At 62.9% G+C, this 21,943-nt stretch overlaps 1 protein-coding gene across 7 annotated transcripts in view; it reads right to left on the reverse strand.

Annotated features, from left to right (window-relative positions):
- MAD1L1 (mitotic arrest deficient 1 like 1) overlaps window positions 1-21,943 on the reverse strand; it is a 321,159-nt gene that overhangs the window by 134,797 nt on the left and 164,419 nt on the right. For 5 of the 7 annotated variants that reach the window (XM_086692890.1, XM_086692888.1, XM_086692892.1 and 2 more), the window contains 2 exons: window positions 16,306-16,446; window positions 3,372-3,428 (listed from right to left, as the gene is read on the reverse strand). In XM_086692890.1, coding sequence (XP_086549016.1) covers window positions 3,372-3,428; window positions 16,306-16,446 — 198 coding nt within the window. The remainder of the gene's footprint in view (window positions 1-3,371; window positions 3,429-16,305; window positions 16,447-21,943) is intronic. The other 2 variants (XM_086692891.1, XM_086692889.1) reach the window with 2 other exon arrangements.

Below are 21,943 nucleotides of genomic sequence, written 5' to 3' on the forward strand. Positions count from 1 at the left end.
CGGGGCCGGGTCCCCCCTCCCCCCCACCCCTCCTATAGCTCCTGGAGCCTGCCGTCTCGGGCCCTGGCGCCTCCCTCTATCATGCCGGGCCCCAGCGGCGGGACACAGACACTGCTCTGCGGGCACGGAGCCCTGCGAATGAACAGGCTGACCCAAACCCAAGATGGCCACCAGCCTCAGGGACACAAGTCCTGCTGGTCCCTGCAGCGATGTCCCCCATGAGCCTTCCTGACTCGCCCAGCACGGATGAAGTTCTCCCATCGAAGCGGGGGGGGGGGGGGGTGTCTCCCAACCCTGGCTTGGTCCCGTGGCAGCACGGATCCAGGACGTGAAATGAGTCACTGTCAGTCGGAGAACCGGGAGGTTCTTGTAATAATTTTCCGGAAGGCAGCTGGCAACGCTGGCAGGCTGCGATAAGGCCAGGTTCTCGGGCGGCAGGCACGTACGGATGCTGGCTGCCAGCACTGAACAATGGAAGCTCACACAACCCCTTCTGCCGATTTCCTGGCCCTCGATGCTGCTTTCACAGTGACAGACGCATCAGCAGGCACACACGGGTGTGCGTGCCCCTCGCAGAGCCGAAAATCGGCTCTCACTGGCATCTCCCGTGATCCGCGCACCAGCCCCTCAGAGCCACAGCCAGCGAGCCTGGCGTCTCAGGATGAAAACCGCGGGCAGGGAGAAGCTCGGTGCGGGCCCAGAGGGCCGCACGCTCGCTCACAGATGTTGCCCTGCCCCAGTGGGACGCCGCCACACCTCGGAGCCCCCCGGGGAGTGCTGACCCGCCAGAGCCCCTCCCGGCTGACCCTGCTGCGCAGGCCCAGAGGCTGGCAGTGGGAGCCCGCGGGAGCCATAGGGGGGAACGGTATTCAGGGTGGATGACTGCTTAGTTCCCAGAGTCGTGAAGGCGTCATTCCCCCTTAAATCGGAAAATACATCTTCCATCCTTGCTCCCTGGAGTATGTAAAATATTAGAGGGAGTTTGATAGTTATAATCAAAAACCTCATTTCTCCAGCCACTGCCGGCCGTATCTAATTAGGGTGAGGGATGTTAATGATACAACTACGGCCCAGGACATCTTTCCTTGTGATATTAATTGCACTTAAAGAGAAAAGCCTGAATGATGCCATGCTTCCTAATTAGCACAGGTTTGCTAATTAATAACAGAAAGGCAAACTGTCTTTGTCTTGTCATCTGCAATTAGCTACAGATGTTTAAGTTTTTCTTTTTTTCCTCTCCTTCCCTAAGTAGCGAATCAACTTAGGGCCAGAAAACAGCAGGCTGGGAGAGGCGGCCCAGGAACCGGGCGTCCCTGACCCAGACGGACAGTGGCCACGGGTGCCCCTGGCCAGAGCCATCGCCAACACCGTCACCGAAACCACATGAGGGCCGCGGAGCCAGATCCAGGGTCACCTCGATCCCCGTGTCACTGCGAGCTCCGGCCCCGGCCCCACGTGGGGCCTCACTCTTCCTCCCACGCCAACCAGGGCCCACGGCAGGGACAAAAGTCCCTCCTGACCCGCTGGGGGCCCAGCCGGCCGGAGGAGGTGGACCCAGGGCCTGGGGAGGAGGCAGGGAGAGGAGAGGCTCGCAGGCCTGAGTGAGCACCTGGACCCACACTGGCCTGGCCACTGCCATGTCTGTTCTCCCTCCAAGTGGGAAGGAGAATACAGAAACACGCGGGAAACAACTCAGATGACACAACGGAGGCAGAGAGTAAACCCACGTGAGTGACAGACGGGTCAACAATGAATGCTGGCCGCAGAGAACTCAGACACTCAGGGCACGGGACGCACCCACAGGGGCCCCCAAGGCGCAAAGACCAGCGGGGCCGACGTGCACTTTGAACAACACGTGTGTGACAGCAGGATGTGCTCCTGATGGGTGCAGCCGCCCTCCCCGGGGGCCCGGCTCCTGGGTGCTGGAGTGGCCTGGGAGGGCTCGAACCTGAGACTATGCACGCCGGCCCCCGGGACACACACATGTCCAGGTGCTTTGCTGGCCTCGCCTCGGAAGCTCGGACCCCAGGGCCAGGCACCCGGCACCCGGCATCCACTGGCCCCTCAGACGCCTGAGTTTCTCTCCGGCTTTGCCCTCCCCAATCTTCCCATCCTACCCGTGACTCCCTCACCGGCCTCCCAGGCCACCCTGCCATCTCTGACTCCTGGACTCATGCTCTCCCTGCGTCTACCTCTGCACGGCCAGTGGAACCACTGCCCACCACGCACCCCTGCAACTCTCCCTCACCCCCACCCGTCTGGGGCTCTGAGCACAGCCAGCCTCAGGCGGCTGCTTCCTGAGTGTTCCATTGCCCTGCGCTATGGCCGAGAGCAGTGCTAAGACAGGACACTCAGCGGCCAGGGGGACAACTGCAGGATGGACGAAACAAGTCCAAGGACGTGGCATGTCCCCTTGTGGGCCACTCTTATTTTGCAGGTGAAGGCCGGATGACCCGCTCAAAGTCAGGGACCGACAAAATATGACACCACACTAGAAACCCTGAGCTGCGCTGTGCACCCCAGGGCCCACCCCAACTCCTCACCCCACAGCCCCGATCTCAACTGGATGGCGTGCGTCCTGGGGTGGGGCAGTCCCAGCACACCTGTAAATGTGGCCTGTGGCCCTCCTGTGACCCTGGTGGCTAGGTCCCCACAGAGGCCAGACCGTGGCCGCAGCAGTGCGACGGGCCTTGCGGCTTGTGTGGCACAAGGGCACGGTCCGTCCCACAAGGTAAGGAAGCCATTTGGTACTGGGCACCCGGGCCAGGGTCGGCGGTGCCTGCCCCCTGCCCCCACCCAGCTCTGCACGCAGCCCCGGGGGGCGGGGGTGCAGGGCAGACGGGGGGATGGTCCCAGGAGAACACGCAGAGAGGAAACCTGCCAAGTGGCTGGGGGGCTCCACAAGCTCAGCAGGGGAACGGGGGCTGTGGAGCCCGGTGGCCACCTCAGGGTGCACACCCTGGGAGGTGGGGCTGCCGTGGGCCGGCCGCTGGGGGACAGCCTGAGGACGATGTGGCCGTGGGCGCCAAGGCATGGATCGCCAGGCCGCGGGCCCTGCACCGCTCAGGACGGTGTGCGAGTCTGCTCTATGTTGGATGGGTCATGACCTAGGGCACCAGGTGCATGGTTGGCCCCGTGTCAGAGTGAACCAGGGGACGGCCCCACACCAGCCCGCCGCTGGGGACCCAGCACCCGGCTTCCAAGCCCCACCACACCTTTTCCATTCCCACTGGTGTTTCTGACGACAGGAAGGGCCGTGGCCATCAGGGACCCCCAGGCTTGCACCTGACGTGATCTCCTCACACCCAGGGTCTAAGGCACCCCCACCCTGAGCTCCCTGTGGCCACAAAGACCACCACCGAGGGACTCACCATGTCTGCTCTCTGCTTCTGGCCTCCCAGCTCCTCCAGGGCCTGGGACAGCTGAGCCTTCAAGACAAGACAGAAAGCAGGGTCAGTGGGCCTCCCGCTGCCCCTCTCCACCGCCCACGCTGCCTGCTGCGCACAGGGGCCCCGGGGGCGAGGAGGTGGCCCTACGTTCCCGCCGTTTGGAGGAGGTGACTGGGGGTGGCCAGCAGACACACGCAAGCGCATGCCCACACCTGCTGCCCAAAACAGCGATGCAGTTACACGCGTGGAGACGACCGGGGTGTGGTTTCCACGCCCCTGCAAGAGTGGGGCTGCAATCCACCTCCTCCTGGAGAGCTCACGTTCTGGAAGAAGCAATCAGGGGGACTTTCCCAACAGGACCAACATCCAGGAAAATCCGGGACGCCCCCCAACCAGCAGGACCGTCCCGGGGGCCCGGCCCGTACTGCCCCAGGGCAGAGAGGCAAAGGAGGTTCCCGACCGTGGGAGCCGACGGAGATGCCTGGCCAGGTCCCAGGGACCCAGGCGGGAGCTCAGGGGTAGCCGCGCGGGCCTGGGCAGTCCAGCCGGCATGCTACGTCTCCACGGACGCCACCGTGGAACAGGGAGCAGACCAAACTCCAGAGCGGCTCCCCGGCGCCCAGAGCCGGGCCAGGCACACCTAGGTGCTGCTGGCTCACATGTGCGCCGAGTCTCGACGCCCACGAGCGTGGTCTGCGTGGCTCGCCCGTGGTCCTGCACCGACACCTCCTGAGCAGCAAGAGGCCAGGAAACGCTCACACGGGGAGAGAAAGAGGCCTCCGTCCTGCCCGGAAACAGTGAGCGCAGGTGTACTAAGGGAGTTGAGGGGCCGCTACTTGGACACCACCAGCGAAAGGCTGAACCCACCTCCCTGAAGAAGCACCGGGCTTGCTGGGGACCTGGCGGCGGCCACAGGGTCTCTGCCACACCGCAGACCCTGTCCTTCCTGGAGCGGCAGGGGACGGACACACAGCTGTCACCCCTGCCGTGACTCTCAGGACACGCTGGAGGGTCCCAGGACACAGCTCCCGAGGCGCACAGGGAGAGGCCGGCGGCACCGGGTCGTCAGGACGCGGGAGACGCGCGTCTCTCGTGACGACGTCCGCGTGAGCCAACCCTTCCGAGGAGGCCAGGGCTCCCGCTAAAAGCTCGTGGGTACTTTGTGAGCCCGTGCGAGCCCAGAGCGACATTCTCAGGAGAACCGAGAATGGGGCAAGCGCGGGAGGCACAGAATCGTTGCCACGGCACGGCAGCCCCAAAACTCCAGCTACGAAACCCAGCTGAAAACCTGAAACCGCACACCAGCATCAGGACCGAGCGCTGGGCTTGAGGCCCCGTCCCGTGGCGGGGAGGGTTAAAAACCAGGGAACCGCTCGGGAAGGTGATCTGGCTTTCCCCTCTCGCTCAGCGACCCAGCCCACGATGCGCTCCCAGGAAACCGAACCGTGTGCCCAGCTGATGGGCGCAAAACCGCCCCTGCCAGCACCGCAGAGCTGAGATCTGAAACCGCCGGCTGCCCCCCGCCCCGCCCCCCCCCCCCCCCCCGGCAGGGGTGACCCAGCACACTGTGGTGCGGCCGGCGGCCCCCGTGCGAGGTCAGCCGAGAGAGGCGGAAAGCACAGGGCCGCGTCTGCCCGTGGCCACGCCGGGAGCCGGCCACACGCCTGCACGCACGCTCGGCGAGCCAGCCACAGAAACGCAGTGGTGGCCACCGGGACGTCCAGGCCGCAGAGAGGGCCCCCCGGCCAGGTGGTGAGGCCAGAACTCCGCCGACGCGTGCGGGACACTTCACCACGGCCTCTGCGAGGACACAGGTGAGCCAAGGCCCGGACGCCAGGATGAACAGGCAGAGGCCGATCCACGATGCTCCGCGCTCCGCTCAAACTCCCAGCCGCCGTGTGAAGCGGACCCAGGCGGCGTGCTTCTCAGGCGTTCGCGTGACCCGGGCTATGAAACAGGGCTGCTACACGATAGAGAGCACGAGGGCTGCAGAGACACCCAGAAACCAGAGTAACTGGCAGAAACCTGTCCGGAGGAGCGTCCAGGCGGCGTCGGGCAACGAGCACTCGCCTCACGTCCCTGAGGCAGACGAGCCTCGAAGCAGTTTCAGGAAAACTCGGGCCGGGGAGGGAGGCCGGGAGGCCGACGCCGGAGGGACTGGCCACGCTTCACGTGTCCCACAGACGCAACTGGACGGTGGGGGGCACCACCCCAAGCCGCCGAGCCAGGGAGAAGGGAGGCGTCCAGAAATGCAGGGGCCGTCCCGAGCAGAGGGCGGGGGTGCAGAGGAGCGGTCCCGGCAGCCCACCGCCCCTGAGTGACGGGCTCCGATGACCCAGCGTGGGCCCCCGGTGAGACGCCTGGTGGACGGCGGCCGCTCTGCGAGCTCTCCCAGCAGGAAACGCGGGCCTTCCTAGCGCGCCGGCCCCGAACAAAACATCTGATGCCACACAGGCCTCCTCCGGTGCTTGGCGCCTCTTCCGCAGACCTCCCCCACCCCAACAGCACACGTACGTGAACGTGCCCCCCCGCCCTCCCCAGAGCGCGCTAAGGCGAAGCGGTGCGGTCAGCGACCAGGCCTAAGTCACAGTGGCCCACGCGGACAAGGCGCCCGTGTGGCACGCCAGCCGTGTCTACCCACCCCGCGGGAGGCCCGGCCCGGACACCACGATCCCCGGCACCTGCCGAGGTCCCACCAGCTCCAACACGCCGGCCTTTCCGGAGGACTGAGAAGGGGACACGACACAGGCCGCTGGTCAAAGCCCATCCACTGGGCTTCAGCCGGTCACTCGTTCTGTGGTACTGTCCCTACAGGCGTCACCGCACCCGTGCAGGCACGTCCGGGGCAGCTGGGGAACACGGCCGGGAGCAGCACCGGCCGAGGCGGCGGGTGGACACGATTCCGCCCATGGGGTCCCGTCTTCACACACAGCAGCTGCTTGCTGGGCCGGCCTGTTCGGCAGCACCGGCCTGGCCCTGCGGTGACTCGCTCCGGTCGCGTCCCTGACACTTGTGCTAGAGCCGGGCTGTCATCCCCTGAGCAGCAGAGCGCCACCAGGCCACCCACACGCCCCCTGGGCAGTTCCACTCACAACACCCGAGGAGCTGAGGCCGCACAGAGGGCCAGGCTCACGGCCCAGGAGAGGGGGACGTGCGCCTGGTGCGCCCGAAGCCCCTGGACAGGTGCATGAGGGCTGGGGGCCGGGGAGCAGTGGTCATTGCCCGTGTTCTGGAGGGAGTCCAAGCGGGGCACACACACTGCAGTTTCTGGCCAGGCTCCCAGGAGGGGCGGCTTCCTCCCTGCAGCTGGCGATCACACTCTGGGGACCTGGGTGGGGGAGGGGGGGATGGGGGGGTGGGTGCTGCAGTAGTACGCCTGTGTCCTCCACCCAGGCAGGACCGCGTGCCCTGCACGGGACTCAGGTGTCACTCCCGTGACCCTGCCGGCCCCTGGCCCGCCCGTGACCAGTGACCTCACACTGGTGCTCGTCCTGCACGCCGGGGGGTCCTGAGGTGATGGCAAGAGGGGGGCTCTGCAGGCACAGAGCTGGCAGGGGGCTCAGAAGGGAGGCGGGGGCCAGGGAGCAGCAGGCTGGTCCACAGGGCCGGTCGCAGTGACAAGGCTGGAGGCACCACCTGCGGGGAACAGACGCCCGCAGCAGCCGCGGGAGGCCCCGGACCCTGGAGCTGCAGCCCAGCCGACCGGGGGTCTGCAAATCAGAGGGGCTGGCGGGAGTGCCCGCGCGTGGAGGCAGCACGCCCGGGAGCACGCGTGAGGGGGACAGGGCGTGCGGAGAGGCCGGGGTGGCCACAGAGCCGCGTCAGCCCAGCAGCTCACACGGCACTTCCCGGCTCGGGGACACGTCCTCCGGCCGCTGCACTCAGACTCGTGCCCCAGGCCCACGCGCCACTTGTGACAGGCAGAGGCTGCACCGAGACCTCGCGTGGCTATTTTTACCCAGAGGTGAGAAGCTGCTATGTATGAAGAGCCAGCGCCCTGCCAGCGCGGGAGCCCGGGCACGGCCGAGGGGCAGTCCCCGCAGGCCGCGACAGGCTGCCGCAGCTGGCCGACCAAGCCGGGAGGACACGAGGACACCTGGCCAGGAGGAGGGGAAGTCAGAGCCCACGGAGGGGGCACCCCCAAAGTCGCAGGGCACGTGCAGGGAAGGAGCCGGAGGCCTCGGGCCGCCGGCCCCTCTGCTCCACCGCACTTGCGGGTCCGCGGGCCCCGCCGGGTGCAGGACCCAGACCCACTCGTGCTTTCTGCCCAGCAGAGACCACGAGGGGCGAGCAGAGCCGCCCGCACCCCCAGCGTGGATGGCAGCCACAAAACAGACCCGCGGGCACCTTAAGCGGGCAGCCTGCTCACAGGGCCAGGCGACGGCCCGAAGCGAGCCGGCCGCGGCTGCCGCAGCCTGTCAGGTAGAGGCGTCCACGCCACCGAGGCCAGCCCCGTGACCCAGGCGGCCAGCGCCTCTCCCAGCCCCAGAGCACGCCCAGCCCTGTGAGGCGCTCCGTGGCGAAGCCCGGGACCCCGCGCAGGGCTCGGTCCCTCCCGTGTGGCAGCCCCGGGGCTCATGCTGGGGCAGGGCTCTCGGCGTGGCCAGGGACCGGAGCTGCCCCGTCGCCCGGGAGCTCGCCACAGGTACAGCGTTTCAGCCCAGCCCCCCCACACCTCTGAGGAAGGGGCCCACAGCCATCCAAATGTGCATCGAGTTTGAGAACCACTGCCACAGGTTTAATCTGGAGCGAGACAACCAGAGGCCAGTCCCAAAGGTGCTGCATCCCCACAATGAGCCAGGAGAAGCACTGGGCTGGGACGCCAGCAAGGTGGCCGGACAGGGGTCTCCAGCTGTCACCCCAGAGAGGGTGGACTGAGATAACTCTCCATTGGTGAGGACGGAAAAGATGACCAAAACTAAGCTGGTGTCTTAAACAAATAACCAAAACGGACATTTAGTGAAACTCAGTTAAAAATAAGTCTGACAGACTTAAACCAGAAACAAGGGAGGACGCATTACAAGAGACCACTCGAAGGTGCCAAGACTCGTTAAGAGACTACTAGATACAATTACCAACAAAGCAAACGATCGGAAAGAAACAAATGAACTGCTAGAAATGCACAAGCTCTGGAGGATAAACCACAAAGAAACAGAAGATACAAACAGAACAATAACAAGAAGGCTGAATCAGTAATAAAAAAAATCTCCCAACAAAGAAAGGCCCGAGACCAGTTCAAGAATTATTACCAATCCTTCTCAAACTCCTCCAAAACTATGGAAGGGAAAAGAACACTTCCAAACTCATCTTACGAGGCCAAGATTAGCCCGAGGCAAAGCCAGACAAGGACGCTACAAGAAAACCACAGGCCGGTATGCTGATGAACACAGATGCAGAAATCCTCAACAAAGTACTAGAAAACCACACTCCACAGCACGTTAAAAGGATGACATACCGTGACCAAGTGGGATTTATCCCTGGGATGCAAAGACGGCTCAACCTGCACGAATCAAGCGACGGCACGCACCATATTAACAGAACGTAGCATCAAAATCACACGATCGTTTTAGCAGATGCAAAGAAAACACCTGACAAAAATCAACACGCTTTCGTGATAACAATTAATTAGGTACCACCCACTGTCTCCATGCTTACTCAACACAGTACTCGAAGTCCTGGCCACAGCAATCAGACAAGAAAAAGAAACAGACGTCCCAGTCAGCAAGGAACAAGTGAAACTGTCCCTGCAGGTGACATGACCGTACATGCAGGAAATGAGACGCCACCAGAAAACCGTTAGAGGTAACCAACAAATTCAGTAGAGTCACAGGATTCGTAACTCACATCGCCAAAGTCAGATGCGTTTCTATAGGCTGACAGCGAACAATCTGAAAAAGGAAACAATTCTACTGCATCAGCATCAAAAAAGCAATAAAATACCCAGAAATAAATCTAAGGGAGGAGGTGAAAGACCTATAGACTGAAAACTGTAAAACACTGACCAAAGAAACCGAACAAAACACACAAACAAAAAGTCATTCCACACTTACGGACTGGAAGACCTAATATTGTTATAAAACGTCCATATTACCTAGGGCACCTGGTGGCTCAGCCGGTTAAGCAGTCAACCCCTGGTTTCGGCTCAGGTCGTGATCTCCCAGTTTGTGAATTCGAGGCCCACGTCAGGCTCTGCACTGACAGCACGGAGCCTGCCTGGGATGCTCTCTCTCCCTCTCTCTCTGCCCCTCCCTCGCTCATGCTCTCTCTCCCTCTCTCTCGCTCAAAATAAATTAATACATACATTTTTTTAAAATGTCCGTTACCCAAAGGAAACTCCGGATTCAATGCAATCCTTACAGCATTTGTCACAAAGACAGAAAAAGTAATCCTAAAATATGTACCGAACCTCAGAAGACCCTGAATAGCTAAAGAAATCTTAAATAAGGATGGCTAGGCTGGAGGCATCACACTTCCTGATTTCAAGCTGCCACGAAGCCGCAGTAATCAAGACGGTGTAACGCCCGCACAAGAACAGACATGCAGACCGACGGGACAGAACAGGGAGCCCAGAAGTAAAGCTGTCAAGGATTCACAACGGGGCAAGGATAGGCTCTTCGAGGAACAGCCTTGAGGAAGCTGGATGTCCACACGCAAAGGAACAGTAGTGGACCCCTAGTCTTACACCACACGCACAAAATCAACTCAAAACACGGACCTGGAACCATAAAAGTCCTAGAAGAAAACAGGAAAGGCTCATTCATCTTTTTGATGGTTTTTTTTTTTGTTTTTTTTTGATTTGACATCAAAAGCACAGACAACAAAGGCAAAACTAAAGCGGTGGCTCTGAATCCGACTAAAAATCTTCTGCCCGCACAGGAAACCACTGACAAAACGGAAGGTGGTGGGAGACAGTATTTGCGAACCGTACATGGATAAGGGGTTAACAACTGCGTATGTGAGGAACTCGTGCGACCCGATATCAAATCACCAAACACCCAAACAAACAGTGGGCAAAGGATGCACAGTTTTCCCCGAGAACACGGACGCCCAGCCAATCCGCGACAGGGCGCCGCAAACACGGCCGGCCGGCAGGTCCACGACAAGGCGCTCAGCACACGCAGCATCAGGCATACGCACGTCGGGACCGGTCAGGTGCCCCTCACGCTGGCGAGGGCAGGTGTGCTAAACAAGACGAGAGACGGCGAGCGTCGGTGAGGGACACGTCGTGCGCCACTGGGGGGACCGCAAACGGGCGCAGCCACCAGGGGAAACCGTGGGAGGCTCCTCAAAAACTTAAAACTACAAGTATGACCCGTACGATCCGGTGTTCCCGTTCTGGGAACGTGTCAAAAGGAAACGAAAGCTCCCTCTCAAAGAAGGCCGGGACGCCCAGGTTCACCGCGGCCCGACTCACGGCGGCCCAGACACGCAAACAGCCGAGGCGAGGCGCCTGCCGGTGGACGGCGGACAAACACGCTACCCATACACGATGGAGCGTTATTTAGCTTCAAAAAAGGATGAGACGCCGTCATCTGTGACAAGACGAAGGAACCCGGAGGACACTGCGTGAAGCGAAAAGTAAGGAAGACACGTGAAAACGCTGCCAACCGTCACGGACACGCAGACCCTGAGGACGCCCAGCTCGCAGAAAGGGAGAGCGGCAACGCGGTCGGCCGGGGCCAGCTGGGAGAAACGGGGTGCGGGTGAGAGCGTACTCGCTTCCAGGCGTGAGGGCAATGAGACGTGCGGGCCTCACACGCAGCAAGGGGACAGGAGCACGCTAATGATTCGGCGTCACGAGCTTGGATCCGCCAAGACAGCAGATCACACTCTGCTCCCGCTACAAAAATGACCGGCGGGGGAGGCCGGGCGACGCAGGGGCGACGACGAGCCACAGCGGTGGGGTCAGTGCGGCACCACCCGGCACCCCTTGGGTGTCTGTCGTTTCGTAGGGGCCAATCACACATCAGCGGAGCTGGCGGCAGCCGGCTCCGCAAGCCTAGCGCCCGCCCTTCTCAGAGCGCAGGAGGGGGCAGCGGCCCGACCCGCGGGGCGGCCGGTAGCGACACGCGCAGGCCGGGGCTCCGTGAGGCGTCCTGCACGGGCCTCCCGCCTCTGTCCCGAGCACAGGAGCCAGTGCCCCCCCACGACGTCTGCCTCCCCTGGGTCTCCCACCTGCACGCCGGGTAGCATTCCCCGCGGAGGGTTCCCCGGGCCCGGCTCTTCTCACTCACCCCTGCTTGTTTCCCTTTGTCTGTAATACAGTTTAACGCTGCCTCGAGATTTTCCACTGTGTTGTGGGCGCTTTTTTCCAGGACGGTCACCCTGAGGTCTTTGTGCAAGGAGAACAAGCAGACGCGTTTGTAAGTAACGCGGATCTGTGAGCTCCCCGGGGTTCCTCCGGAGGCCAAACCACCCCTCCCGCAGCCAGGGCAGGAGGGCGCAAGCACTGCGGTCGGACCCTCGCAGAGGCAGCGCGGGGCGGGCGGCCGGTAGCATCGGGGCGGCCACCCTCCCCGTGCTGGAAGAGGGCAGCGCTTTCGGACCCACCGCCATGTGAAATCGGGATTTTTCCGCACACCTTCCTGAAGCCAACAGCACCATTATGTGTTTTAATTAAATAAATTGGAAAAACAAATCGGGCTGATACGTTGGATCAGAGCAGCACGAGCTGCATATTTATAGCTCGGTCGACGGAGGAAGGTTCGTGACGCGTGCTATCAACCTCTGCAGCCGGTTTATTAAATGGAATAAATAAACTCCACGCAAAGTGGCACCAACTTCACTAGAGACGGGCCGCTGGGATTCTCCCAGTCTCAGCATTCCCCGGTCCGCCTCACTGGGCCGTGTCTGCTGGACTCAGACGTGCTCCACGTTAGAACCACCCAATTAAGCTCAGCGAGAGAACTGCAGCGCCTGGAAAGAAGCAGGGGACCTCGTCAAACTCGCCCCGCCCCCATCCTCCCCATCAGTGAACAGGTGGGCCCACTGGCGTGGCCCGTGTGAGGGCATACCGCGTGCTGTGCTGGACAGGCCGCGTGGGGCCCAGTGCCACCCAACCGGGCCCGGGAGCCCCACGCCGTTGGGGTGGCTTCACGTCAAGCAGCAGCAGCATCCCGGGGGTCCCAGGAAGAGCCGGGGCTAGACCAGGCATCCGACAACTACAGCTGGCCTCCCAATTCCAGGCCCCCCCACCTGTTTTGCCAGTAAAGTTTCACTGGGACACAGCAGCCCCCACCATCCACAGACGGCCGGAAGCTGCCTTCCAGCTGCCACGACCACAGAGCCGACCGTGTGGCCACACAGCCCACGGAACTTACCACCTGGCCCTTTACGGACAAGGCTGACCCGCCGACCCGACTGAGGAGCCACGGGGGCCCGGGGTGAGGGCTGGAGCGCAGATGGCAGCCGTGGCAGAGAGCGGGGGGTGAGAGAGAGAAGACATTAAGAACAGCGTGAGGACCGAACACAAAGACAACAAGGAAGGAAAGAGAGGCCGCGCGGAAACGAAGAGGAAAAGCAGCAGGTGGCGGTGGGGAGAGGCAGAGAGAGAGGTGCACACCCCACCCCCGCCAGGCGCGCCGAGCAGCGGCATGGCAACGATGTTCTCTCCCTCCGTCCCCCTGGATCTTGCCTTCCAGACCGGCAATCCATCAGGCGGGCGGGGAGCTGCGGAGAGTTAATCCGCCGCCGTAATCGGACCCCGCGGGCTGTGGGGGTGTTCTCCCTGCACGCCCCTCGCGGCTCCCCGCGGCTCCTTAAGGCGGTCGAACAAAACGGGAGCGACTCCGGGGGCTCGCCAGCGAGCGCTCGGCACAAGGCTGCTCGTCCTGGGCCTCCGTGTGCCCCCGGCGCTTTGCCTGCATCGGCACCGTGACGGATGGCTTGTCTGGGAGGCACTAAGGAACCTTAACAACCAGGTTCTATAAAGTTACATAACTTTTCACTGTGTGCCAATACACGATGCTCAACGAATAAACTTCTGTCAGGCCCCCTGGAGCAGCTTTTGAAGCTCTCCGAGATCCTGATACATAAAATGTTCCTGTTTAATAAATAAGAACGGGAAAACAGCCCCTGAACCCTGGAAGGCGGCACTCTGCGGCCTACAGGATCCGGGGTCAGCATGTGGCCTCTGTGACCCGGGGGGGCAGGGGAGGGGGAGCGGAGGCAAGGCTGGGGCACCCGTGACCGTTCCCTACCTTGGGGCCGCTGGACTGGACCAGCAGGCCGCCCCGGCCCTAGCCTGACACTGGGCCCCAGGCCTCTCCCGGGGCCGCCTGCCCGCTGGGGGTCAGGAAGCAGGTAGGCAGAGCTGAGGTCGCAGCCCAGGCCTGCAGGCAGGGAGGGGTCGGGGCTCCTGTCTGGAGCGCAGCCCCACGGCTGAGGGACGGGAGAAAGGGCTTCGGGGACCCTGCGTGCCCGTTACGAGCTGCCCTGCGGGGGACAGTCTGGACCCAGAGGTCCGTCCCCCAAACCGGTCAGGCTGGAGATGGAAGGAGGGTCTGGCCAGGCCTCTCAGGCCGCCACAGAGCAGATGCTCCCTATGAAGACCGTGAACCCACCGGCACCCTCACGTGCCCGCCCTCCGTCGACGGGACGCCTGGGTCTGCAGGGCTCGGCTCCACGGAAGCGTGTCGGGGCCAAACGCAGGTCAGGCCGGCATCTGGGTTTCGGTGCCTCACCTTAAAGTAAGGCTCTGTCCCTGCCTTCGGGCACGTCCATGAGGCTCCCAGACCCGGGAGCGGACAGAAAACTAAACAGAGCAGACCCCGACTCACGTCCACCACCACCACCCACAGGGCCCAGCACGGGAGCACCGTGCCCTTCTCTCCCGACCCCACCAGCTCCCGAGGGACCTGTTTGCTAGCTTGCAGGGGGACCGCGTCTGCAGCCTGAGCCGGGACCCTCGCCGTGCCTGACCCAAGCACGGGGAAATGCCCCCGGGCGCTCTCCCTCCTCCCCCTGCTCTGCAGAGAGAGTCACCACCCACGGGGCCAGGGGACAGGACAGGACAACACCTGTCAGGAGATGGACGTTGGTCACAGAAGGTGACAGCAGGAGAGGCAGAGATGGCCCTGGGTCCCCGGTCTGGCTCCAGCTGCCACACGGTGCCCACCCCCTGTTCCTGCTGGTGTCGCCGATGGCAGGCATGACGTCCACGTCATCTGGGAGCTTGCCCCAAGACTTTCCTGAACCCAAGACCCCCCTCCCCCCCAAAGCCCCTCCTTGTGTTGCTATGGGCTTATTACTTCCTAAAGCTGGGCCCCCTTCTCCCTAACCCAGACCTCCTCCTGGGTGACAAGCGGGTCAGGGGTGCCTCTCACGGGGGAACCGGGGCGGTCTTGGTGCCACGGCAGAGCCTGCGTGAGAACGGTCGCTAGTTGCAAGGCGGCCACTGAGTGAGCCTGGTCTCCGTGCCACCGACGGGCTGCACGGAAGGAGCAGGGGAACGCGGTATCTGGCGCATCTCCGCCTCTTCCCTTCTACGCGAGACCCCCTAAAGAGCCACCACCCTCCTCCAAGCGCACAAAGTGCCACTGGCTGCGTGTGCGCCTCTCTGCGCACGTGCGTGGCAGGGACCCCTGCGGTCCCGGCAAGCAGCCGGGCTTGCCCCTGCTCCGGCCGCCAGAGCACCGCGTCCCACCCCACACCCTGATCAGACGGCGTGGGCCTCTCTGCGGGGGTGACACACGTCACCGCAAGTGGGCGAGACGGGGCTCCCCCACCGGCTCCCTCGCACCGCGTGATGGGTCCCGGTCCCACAGCCAACTCGAGAGCAGGGGTCCCTCGGTGCCAGCAGCAGCTGGCACGGGACTGAACTCGTCGGACACCGGGTCCCCCGGCAGAAGGAGCTCTGAGACTTGGCACATGGCGGGCATCGCCACCCCACCCTGCCCCAGACCCCCGTCCTCACCCCTGCCCCGCACCCTCCCGTGACATGTGCCAGGCAGCCACCTCGGCCTCCCGGGGAGGAGGGGGAGGACACCCTCCTCTTCTCCCGGCACAGGTTCTGAGAGAGGCCAGAGGGAGGCCAGGGGAGTCTCGGCGATGAGAGAAGGAGCCAGGGCTGGGGAGCCCCCACACCCCCCTGCCCCACCGCACGCCTGAACGGAGCAGGACCTGGGGTTTCGTCTGCTGCCACCCGCTGGGGGCCAGGAGGCACACAGCTCTCCACAGGGGACCCGGGCCTCTGAGAAGGGCCGGACAGGGTCCAGGCCCGACCCCCAGGGTGCACTGACCCAACCACTGCCTGCGCTCCCCAAAGGGGGCCGGCTGCCAATCGCGGGCACCTGAAGGCAGCAAGCTTCCCTCCACCTGCCTGTTGATGTTCCAGAACAGCCAGGGACAGGGAGCGGGGAGCCTGGCCGCGGAACGCCTGGCGGCCAGCCCCCCTGTGCCCGCTCCTCCCTGCAGGCAGCCGCTCGGGCCCCGGTGAGCCCTCATGGAGGTTACCAGAGCCGGGGAGACAGACCGCGTGCAGGCCCGGAAAGGTGAGACGGGTTAACCGTGCCGGCCCGTAGGTTCTCAAGTCACCCCCATCACCCCATCACCCCAAACACGGCCCTGGAGGTGCCGGAACCGCGGGCCTCGTACTCAGTGAGGAGGGTGCACACGGCACACGGACAAGAGGGAGCTCTCACGTAAAACACGCCAGGGAGGACCGAAGGGGTCAGAGAGCCTTCCCCACAAATCTCTCCTCGGTAAGGTTTCACATGGCACCAGGTGTGCCGTAAGGAGATGACTATTAACACGCCGATACTTACGGCGACTCGCTGGGTGCGGCAGGAACAGCCATTCGAACCACCACTGAAGGTCTGCACGCGACAGCACCGCCACGGCCCCTTGGCGGCCCCCCTCCCCCGGCCACCAGTCGGGGCGCGGAGCCCGCACGCGCCGGGCCCGCCCGCACACTCACCTCCATCTCAGAGCTGTGCGCGTGCACCTTCTGGACCATATCCTCGGCCTCACGCATCCGACGGGTCAGCTGGGGCGAGTACTCGGCCGCGGTCAGCTCGCTGTCATAGGACCCCAGGATGGCACGCATGCCGTCTCGCTCCTGTCGGCACACATAGCAGGCAGTCAGGCCGGGGACGGTGACGGGACGCCGGAGGAACACGCACGACGTGACAGCAGATGCCACACGGAGGCAGCAGGAGGGTGGGAAGGCTGTCGGGCTGGAGGGTGGGGGGGCTCATGTGGCTTCTCAAAGGGCTGAGGGGCGTTTGGATCCTCACAGAGCCCCGTGAGGCCAAGATGGGGCCTGAGCGGCTCTGAACCAGTAGCCCGAGCACAGGCCAAGGCCGGGCTGGACCGGGGTGCTCCCCACGACCGCCCGGCCTCGAGCTGAAGGGTCTGTGGAGGCCTGTGGTGGCCAGAGACCCCTCCCCAGGCCTGCTGACTGCCCCAGCTGCGCAGAGGCCCTCTATCCCATCCCGTCAGCCCCGGGGGCCGCCAAACTCCAGACACGGTCCCAGGAACACAGCGGCGGCGGGACCAGGCCAGGCCGTGGGTTTGAATGCCCCACCGCCTGTGACTCCTGACCTGGCCTCTGGGCAAGGCTGCACGCAGCAGTCGGGAGAGAGGACAGATCCATCCAAGCAGCAGGCGACCGGGTGGGAGCAAGAAGCGGGATGCACGTTCCTTCCACCCAGACGCGAACCGCCCCTGACTCCCCACTCGTTAGCTCTGGCCTTAGCAAGCTCCCTGTCTCCCCACACAGCTCCCAGGATGCCTGGGGCCCCAATCTCAGGCCACAGATGTGTCACTGGGCACCAGCCAGGCCCGGCACCCTTTCTCCGTTTCCTGCACAAAGGGAGAGCCCCCTGCAAAGACGCACCAGGTTTTGGGGAAGGATGTACCGATGCCACTGCATCAGGACCAAGCTCCGCAGAGAAGCCACCGCTCAGGGGTGTCCTGCCAGAAACGCTTAAGGCTGAGTGTGAACCAGAGTCAGGGGCCCTGGGAGGCATAGGCGGCTTCTCCTGCCCAGGACTGGAAGATTCCTTCCTCAGATGTTCGTGTGGGGAGACAACCTTCTGGAGGCCAGCCAGGGAAGGTCGCAGAGACCTGAGGTGTCCCTAGGTCCAGCAGCCGAGCGGCTCTGGAGGGTCTGCACAGAGGGCACCCGTACCCAGAAAGGAGCCTCTGTCTCCCCTGTGGGCTGCCCACCATCCGTTCTCGTGCCCTGTGAACCTGGATTCTTCCTCGGCCCTAACACAGGCCTGAGCTGGGGCTGGCACCTGCTCTCCCGCCCCACATTCTGCAGGCTGCTGTCACCTGGGAAGCCCGCAGGGAGAAAATCCCATCACCCCGCAGACGCCCAGGTGTACTGGCGCACGCGTCTCAGAGCTTCACGTGGGCCAGTGTCCCGGGGGTCAGCTCCGTAGTCTGGGCTGGGGCCTGAGGGTCCATATCGCACTCAGGCGCCCAGAGATGCTGCTGCTGTGGGACACGGGCTCCGGGGCTCTGCCTGGTGCAGCACAGCCCAGGAAGGAAGGGTGGGCTGTGCACGGGCCAGGTCTGGCCCGACTCTGCTCCAGCCGGGGCCCCGAGGCCAGAGCACTCATCCCCGGCATCAGTTCCCAGATTAGTGGGTTAATCCCCGCTCACACACGGCAGACCCGAGGGCTGACGCCATCACGGATGCAGCATCCACGCACTGCCCCGTGAAGGAGGCCCAGTGGCCTCATCCGTGTCGGCAAACACACCTCCACGGGTTCACGGCGCACCCGCTCCGGCCCCGGCACTGCCTGGCTCTGCGCCGGCCCGGCTCCCGGCCGCTGTCCCATCAGGGCAGGGCGACCAGGCGCACCACAGGGACAGTCCGCACAGGCACCTTCACGGCCCCGAAACAGCCCCCCACTCAACGTCCTCTGGGTTGGAGAGGCCCCTTCTTCTCGGGTGGGACCGGAGGAAGGCACAGGGCTCGCGAGCCTCAGACTCGGTCTTCGCCCTGCCGCGACTGCACAATTAGCTGATGACAAGAAATTCACTGAGAAATTAAAGTTACAAATCCAACTGGAACTGGTCGCACGTCCGTGGGAAATTTGTTTCCACAGGAAGGTTTATCGAGTGTCACAATTTTATTGAAATCCTTTATCTTCGTATTGACTTTTATGGCTCGAGCTGGTTACCGGAGTCGTCCCTACCAGAGTGCGGGCGCCCCGGGGGGCCCGGGTGGGGGGACTTGCCTTCCTGAGCAAGCTGTGATCGTCTCCCTGATTGACCAATAAATCCCCACAACCCGCCTTCCAGCACGGCACTCTTCATCGGGTCTGCGGGCGCCTCGGCCGGCGAGGAGGAAAACGTCTGGGAGCAAGTTCGTCGTTCGTTCCCGTTAAAGACGTCGCTTTGTCATTACTAGGAAAAGCAAAAGACCAAGTGTGCTGGTTTTATTTGATAATGACTTTTTAATGACCAATTCCGCTTGTGGTAAAGTTTGCTTTGTTTCCACTTGAGCAAATGCCGATGATTAATCTCTGAACAAACAGGCATCCGGTCCGCGAGGAGGCCTCAGAGACTCGCCCGAAGAAGTAGAAGGGGACACTTGCCGCCGGGCGCAGAGCAGTCCCGTGTGACTTTGAGCATGCCTGCTGGTCACAGAGTCATTGGCAGCTCCACGCGTGTTTGAGGGCAGGGTCGGTCGCCCACGCGCAGATGAACCCCAGGCCCCGCCCCGCCCTCGCCACCCCAGCCGTCTGGGAAGGAGCGCGCTGGCCCGGCAGCCTCGCGTGTGGGTAACAGTCACCAGCCCTCCTGCCCCCGGGCCTCCAGGACACGGAGCCTCCCTCCCCGCCAAGGGCTGACGGGCCAGTACCCGACTCCAGGACAGACGCAGGACTGACGGCTCAAGACCCTGCCCAGCCGTCCTGTCTTCCGGCCCACCTCCCCAACCAGCGCTGAGCCCCTCAGACAGGTTGGTACCAAGGACAGGAGGAATCTTCTGGAAGCTCTGGAATGCTCCCAGTAAGGGGCCGGAACCTGAGGAGGGCAGAGACCAGGGGCTCTGGACAAACTAAATGCTTCCTTCCTCAGCAGAAATGAGGGGACAGGGCTGGTAGGCGGTGCTGTGCGACGGTGCACAGCCAGCCCCAACGCTGGGAATGAGTGGCCATCGAGGCAGGCCTCAGCCTTCTGGACAGGAAGCTGAGGCACAGGGGCTGCGCACGCACCAAGGGTCTGGGGTCTCCCGCAGTAAGGATGCCGACCCCAGGGGCGTGGGCGTGGAGACCGAGGATCCGCGACAACCAGCTGACATGCTCTGGAAAGCCAAGAGCATTTGAAAAACATGCCCTACTTTGTCGGGCTTGTATCTACTGATGCGGAAGCCAGAGCCCCTCTGCGGGCAGCTCAGAACAGAGAAACCAACGCTGGCGGGCCCCGGACGCGGGCCTTCCCCCCGACCCCGGCGGTATGCATCTCAGCCGCGGCCACTCCCCACCGCCCAAAGTACCCTCCACCAGGAGCGGTAACTTCTTCTCCATGGGGCTGGGCAGACAGGTCTGCCTGGGAAGACGACGTCCACTGTCCTCCCTGCCCTTGGGGCCCACACTGGCCGGGCTGTGCTAGCCAATCCTGCCTCTGCCCCAAGGACAGCTCTGTTCACGGGACAGGCCTGCCAGCAGCAGGCCCCACTGCCACCTCTCACCCCTGGCTGGTCCCGGGGACCCAGACCCCCGCCTCCGCAGTCCCACGGGCCATAGTCACCAACGCGATGCCCAGGGACACTAGCGCTCCAGCCCCCAACGCTGGGCCGGGATGCAGGCTTTTGTAATTTCCCCGAGAGGGTGCAGGAAGGAGGGAGGACATGGGGAAATGTGCAAAGTCCGAAAAACCAGTGAGGGACATCCAGCAGGCACAGCCCCTGGGGCCTCTCTTCTGGGGTCAGGGTTCTCTCTTCCGGCGTCTCCTCCCCTCCAGCCCAAAGCCTTCCTGTTCTGAGGCCAGGGAGGCGCGTCTGACCCTAAGCCCCCACATCACAGACCGAGCCCCCGACATGAAACCCCGACCGGTGCAAACCCTGGGTGACAGATCCCCTGGGGTGCCCCTCTTGGGGCTCCTCCCGCGTGTGCCCAGACAGCAAACCCCAGCAATTCCCAGGCGGCGGCAGCCGCAGGCACCGCGGAGTCTGGTTCAGGGCTCAGAGCCTGCCTCCTCAGGCAATGCCAGGCCACGACAGGGACAGAGGCCAGAGGGGAGGTGCTGCTTCTGCGCACGATCGCCCTGACTGGTGTCGGATGAGCTGTGTCCTCCTGGGTTCCCAAAGACCAGAGCCGCCCTACTCCACGGGCTCCCGGGCACAGACACCCCAGCACGTGGCCCTAACAAACACTGCCCCTCGCACGTGCCCCCCTCACATAAACTGACCCCTGAGTCTCCTGGGCTCCTCCTGAGTCCAGGGGGCACGGCCGGCCCTGGAGCCCGGAGCAGGAGTCTCCCGGGGAGGGACTGGAATCAGTCACTTCCTGCAGGTGCCCGAACCGGGTGGGAGACGAGAGCAGAGAACCAGGACCAAAAAAGTCGGTATCCACGGGGGGCAAACCTTACAAAGAAACAGATGGTGGTACCTGCCCACATAGGCACGCACAGCGCTGACTGCCGGCGGATCAACTGTGCGCGGCACCCGAGACCACAGTGCGAGCAGGCTCGTGGCAGGAGCATACGCAGAGATCCCGGCTGGGAAAGCAGGGCCACGCTCTGCCCATCAAACAAGTTCCAAAGAGAAAGTTCTAAGGACCGTAAGGTAACAGTAAAAAATACAAATAAATCACACAAGAAAAATGAAAATAGACCAGCAAGCACTGGAATTAGGAGAATTAGACCCACAGTACTCAGGTAATAAAATAATCGGAAGCAGAAATGGAAAACATGCACGGTGCACTCAAAATAATAAAGAAAGGGACTTAAATTATTAGCGAGAAACAGGACATCAAAGAAACAGGCAAATTCAAAAACAAAACCAAAATGCAAATTAAATAAAGCTCAACAAGGTAAAATAACAATTCAAAGACGTAAACTAGTAGAACAGCGATTCAGATGTGGCTGAAATCTGAGGAACAAAGCAGAAAGCAGACAAAGGACAAACCGGAAAGAGGAGGCAGCGGCTGGGTGACGGGAGCACTGGGAGGCCGAGGGTTTCTATCAAAATCAGGGAGAAACGGCACCTCGGACGGAGGGCAACAGTCAAGGTCACAACGGCTCAGAAACTTCCAGAACGGATCAGAAGCACCCACCCTCAGCTGCAGAAGATCGCAGACCTTGCAGAGTGCGCGAGGGGCGGGGGCGGGTGGGGTGCGCCCTGGGAGGGCAGACACCCACATGCGTGGATGCGGCCCCCGCAGCAGGCTGGCCACGGGAAGGCCGCCAGACGTGCCCGTCCGCGGGGAGACACAGTCTGGGGCGGTAGGGAGCTGCTCACCAGCAACGACTTCACTGGAGGAGAGCACACGAGACGTACTGCCGAAGGCAAGTGGTCACGGAAGCCAGACCGAGAAAGAAGAAAGGAACACGAGCGACGCACTAGCGCCACGTGCTACCACAGCCATAACTGTGAG

Source organism: Puma concolor, chromosome E3, assembly GCF_028749965.1.
Source record: "Puma concolor isolate L17-30 chromosome E3, mPumCon1.1.hap2, whole genome shotgun sequence".
NCBI classification, from domain to species: Eukaryota; Metazoa; Chordata; class Mammalia; order Carnivora; family Felidae; genus Puma; species Puma concolor.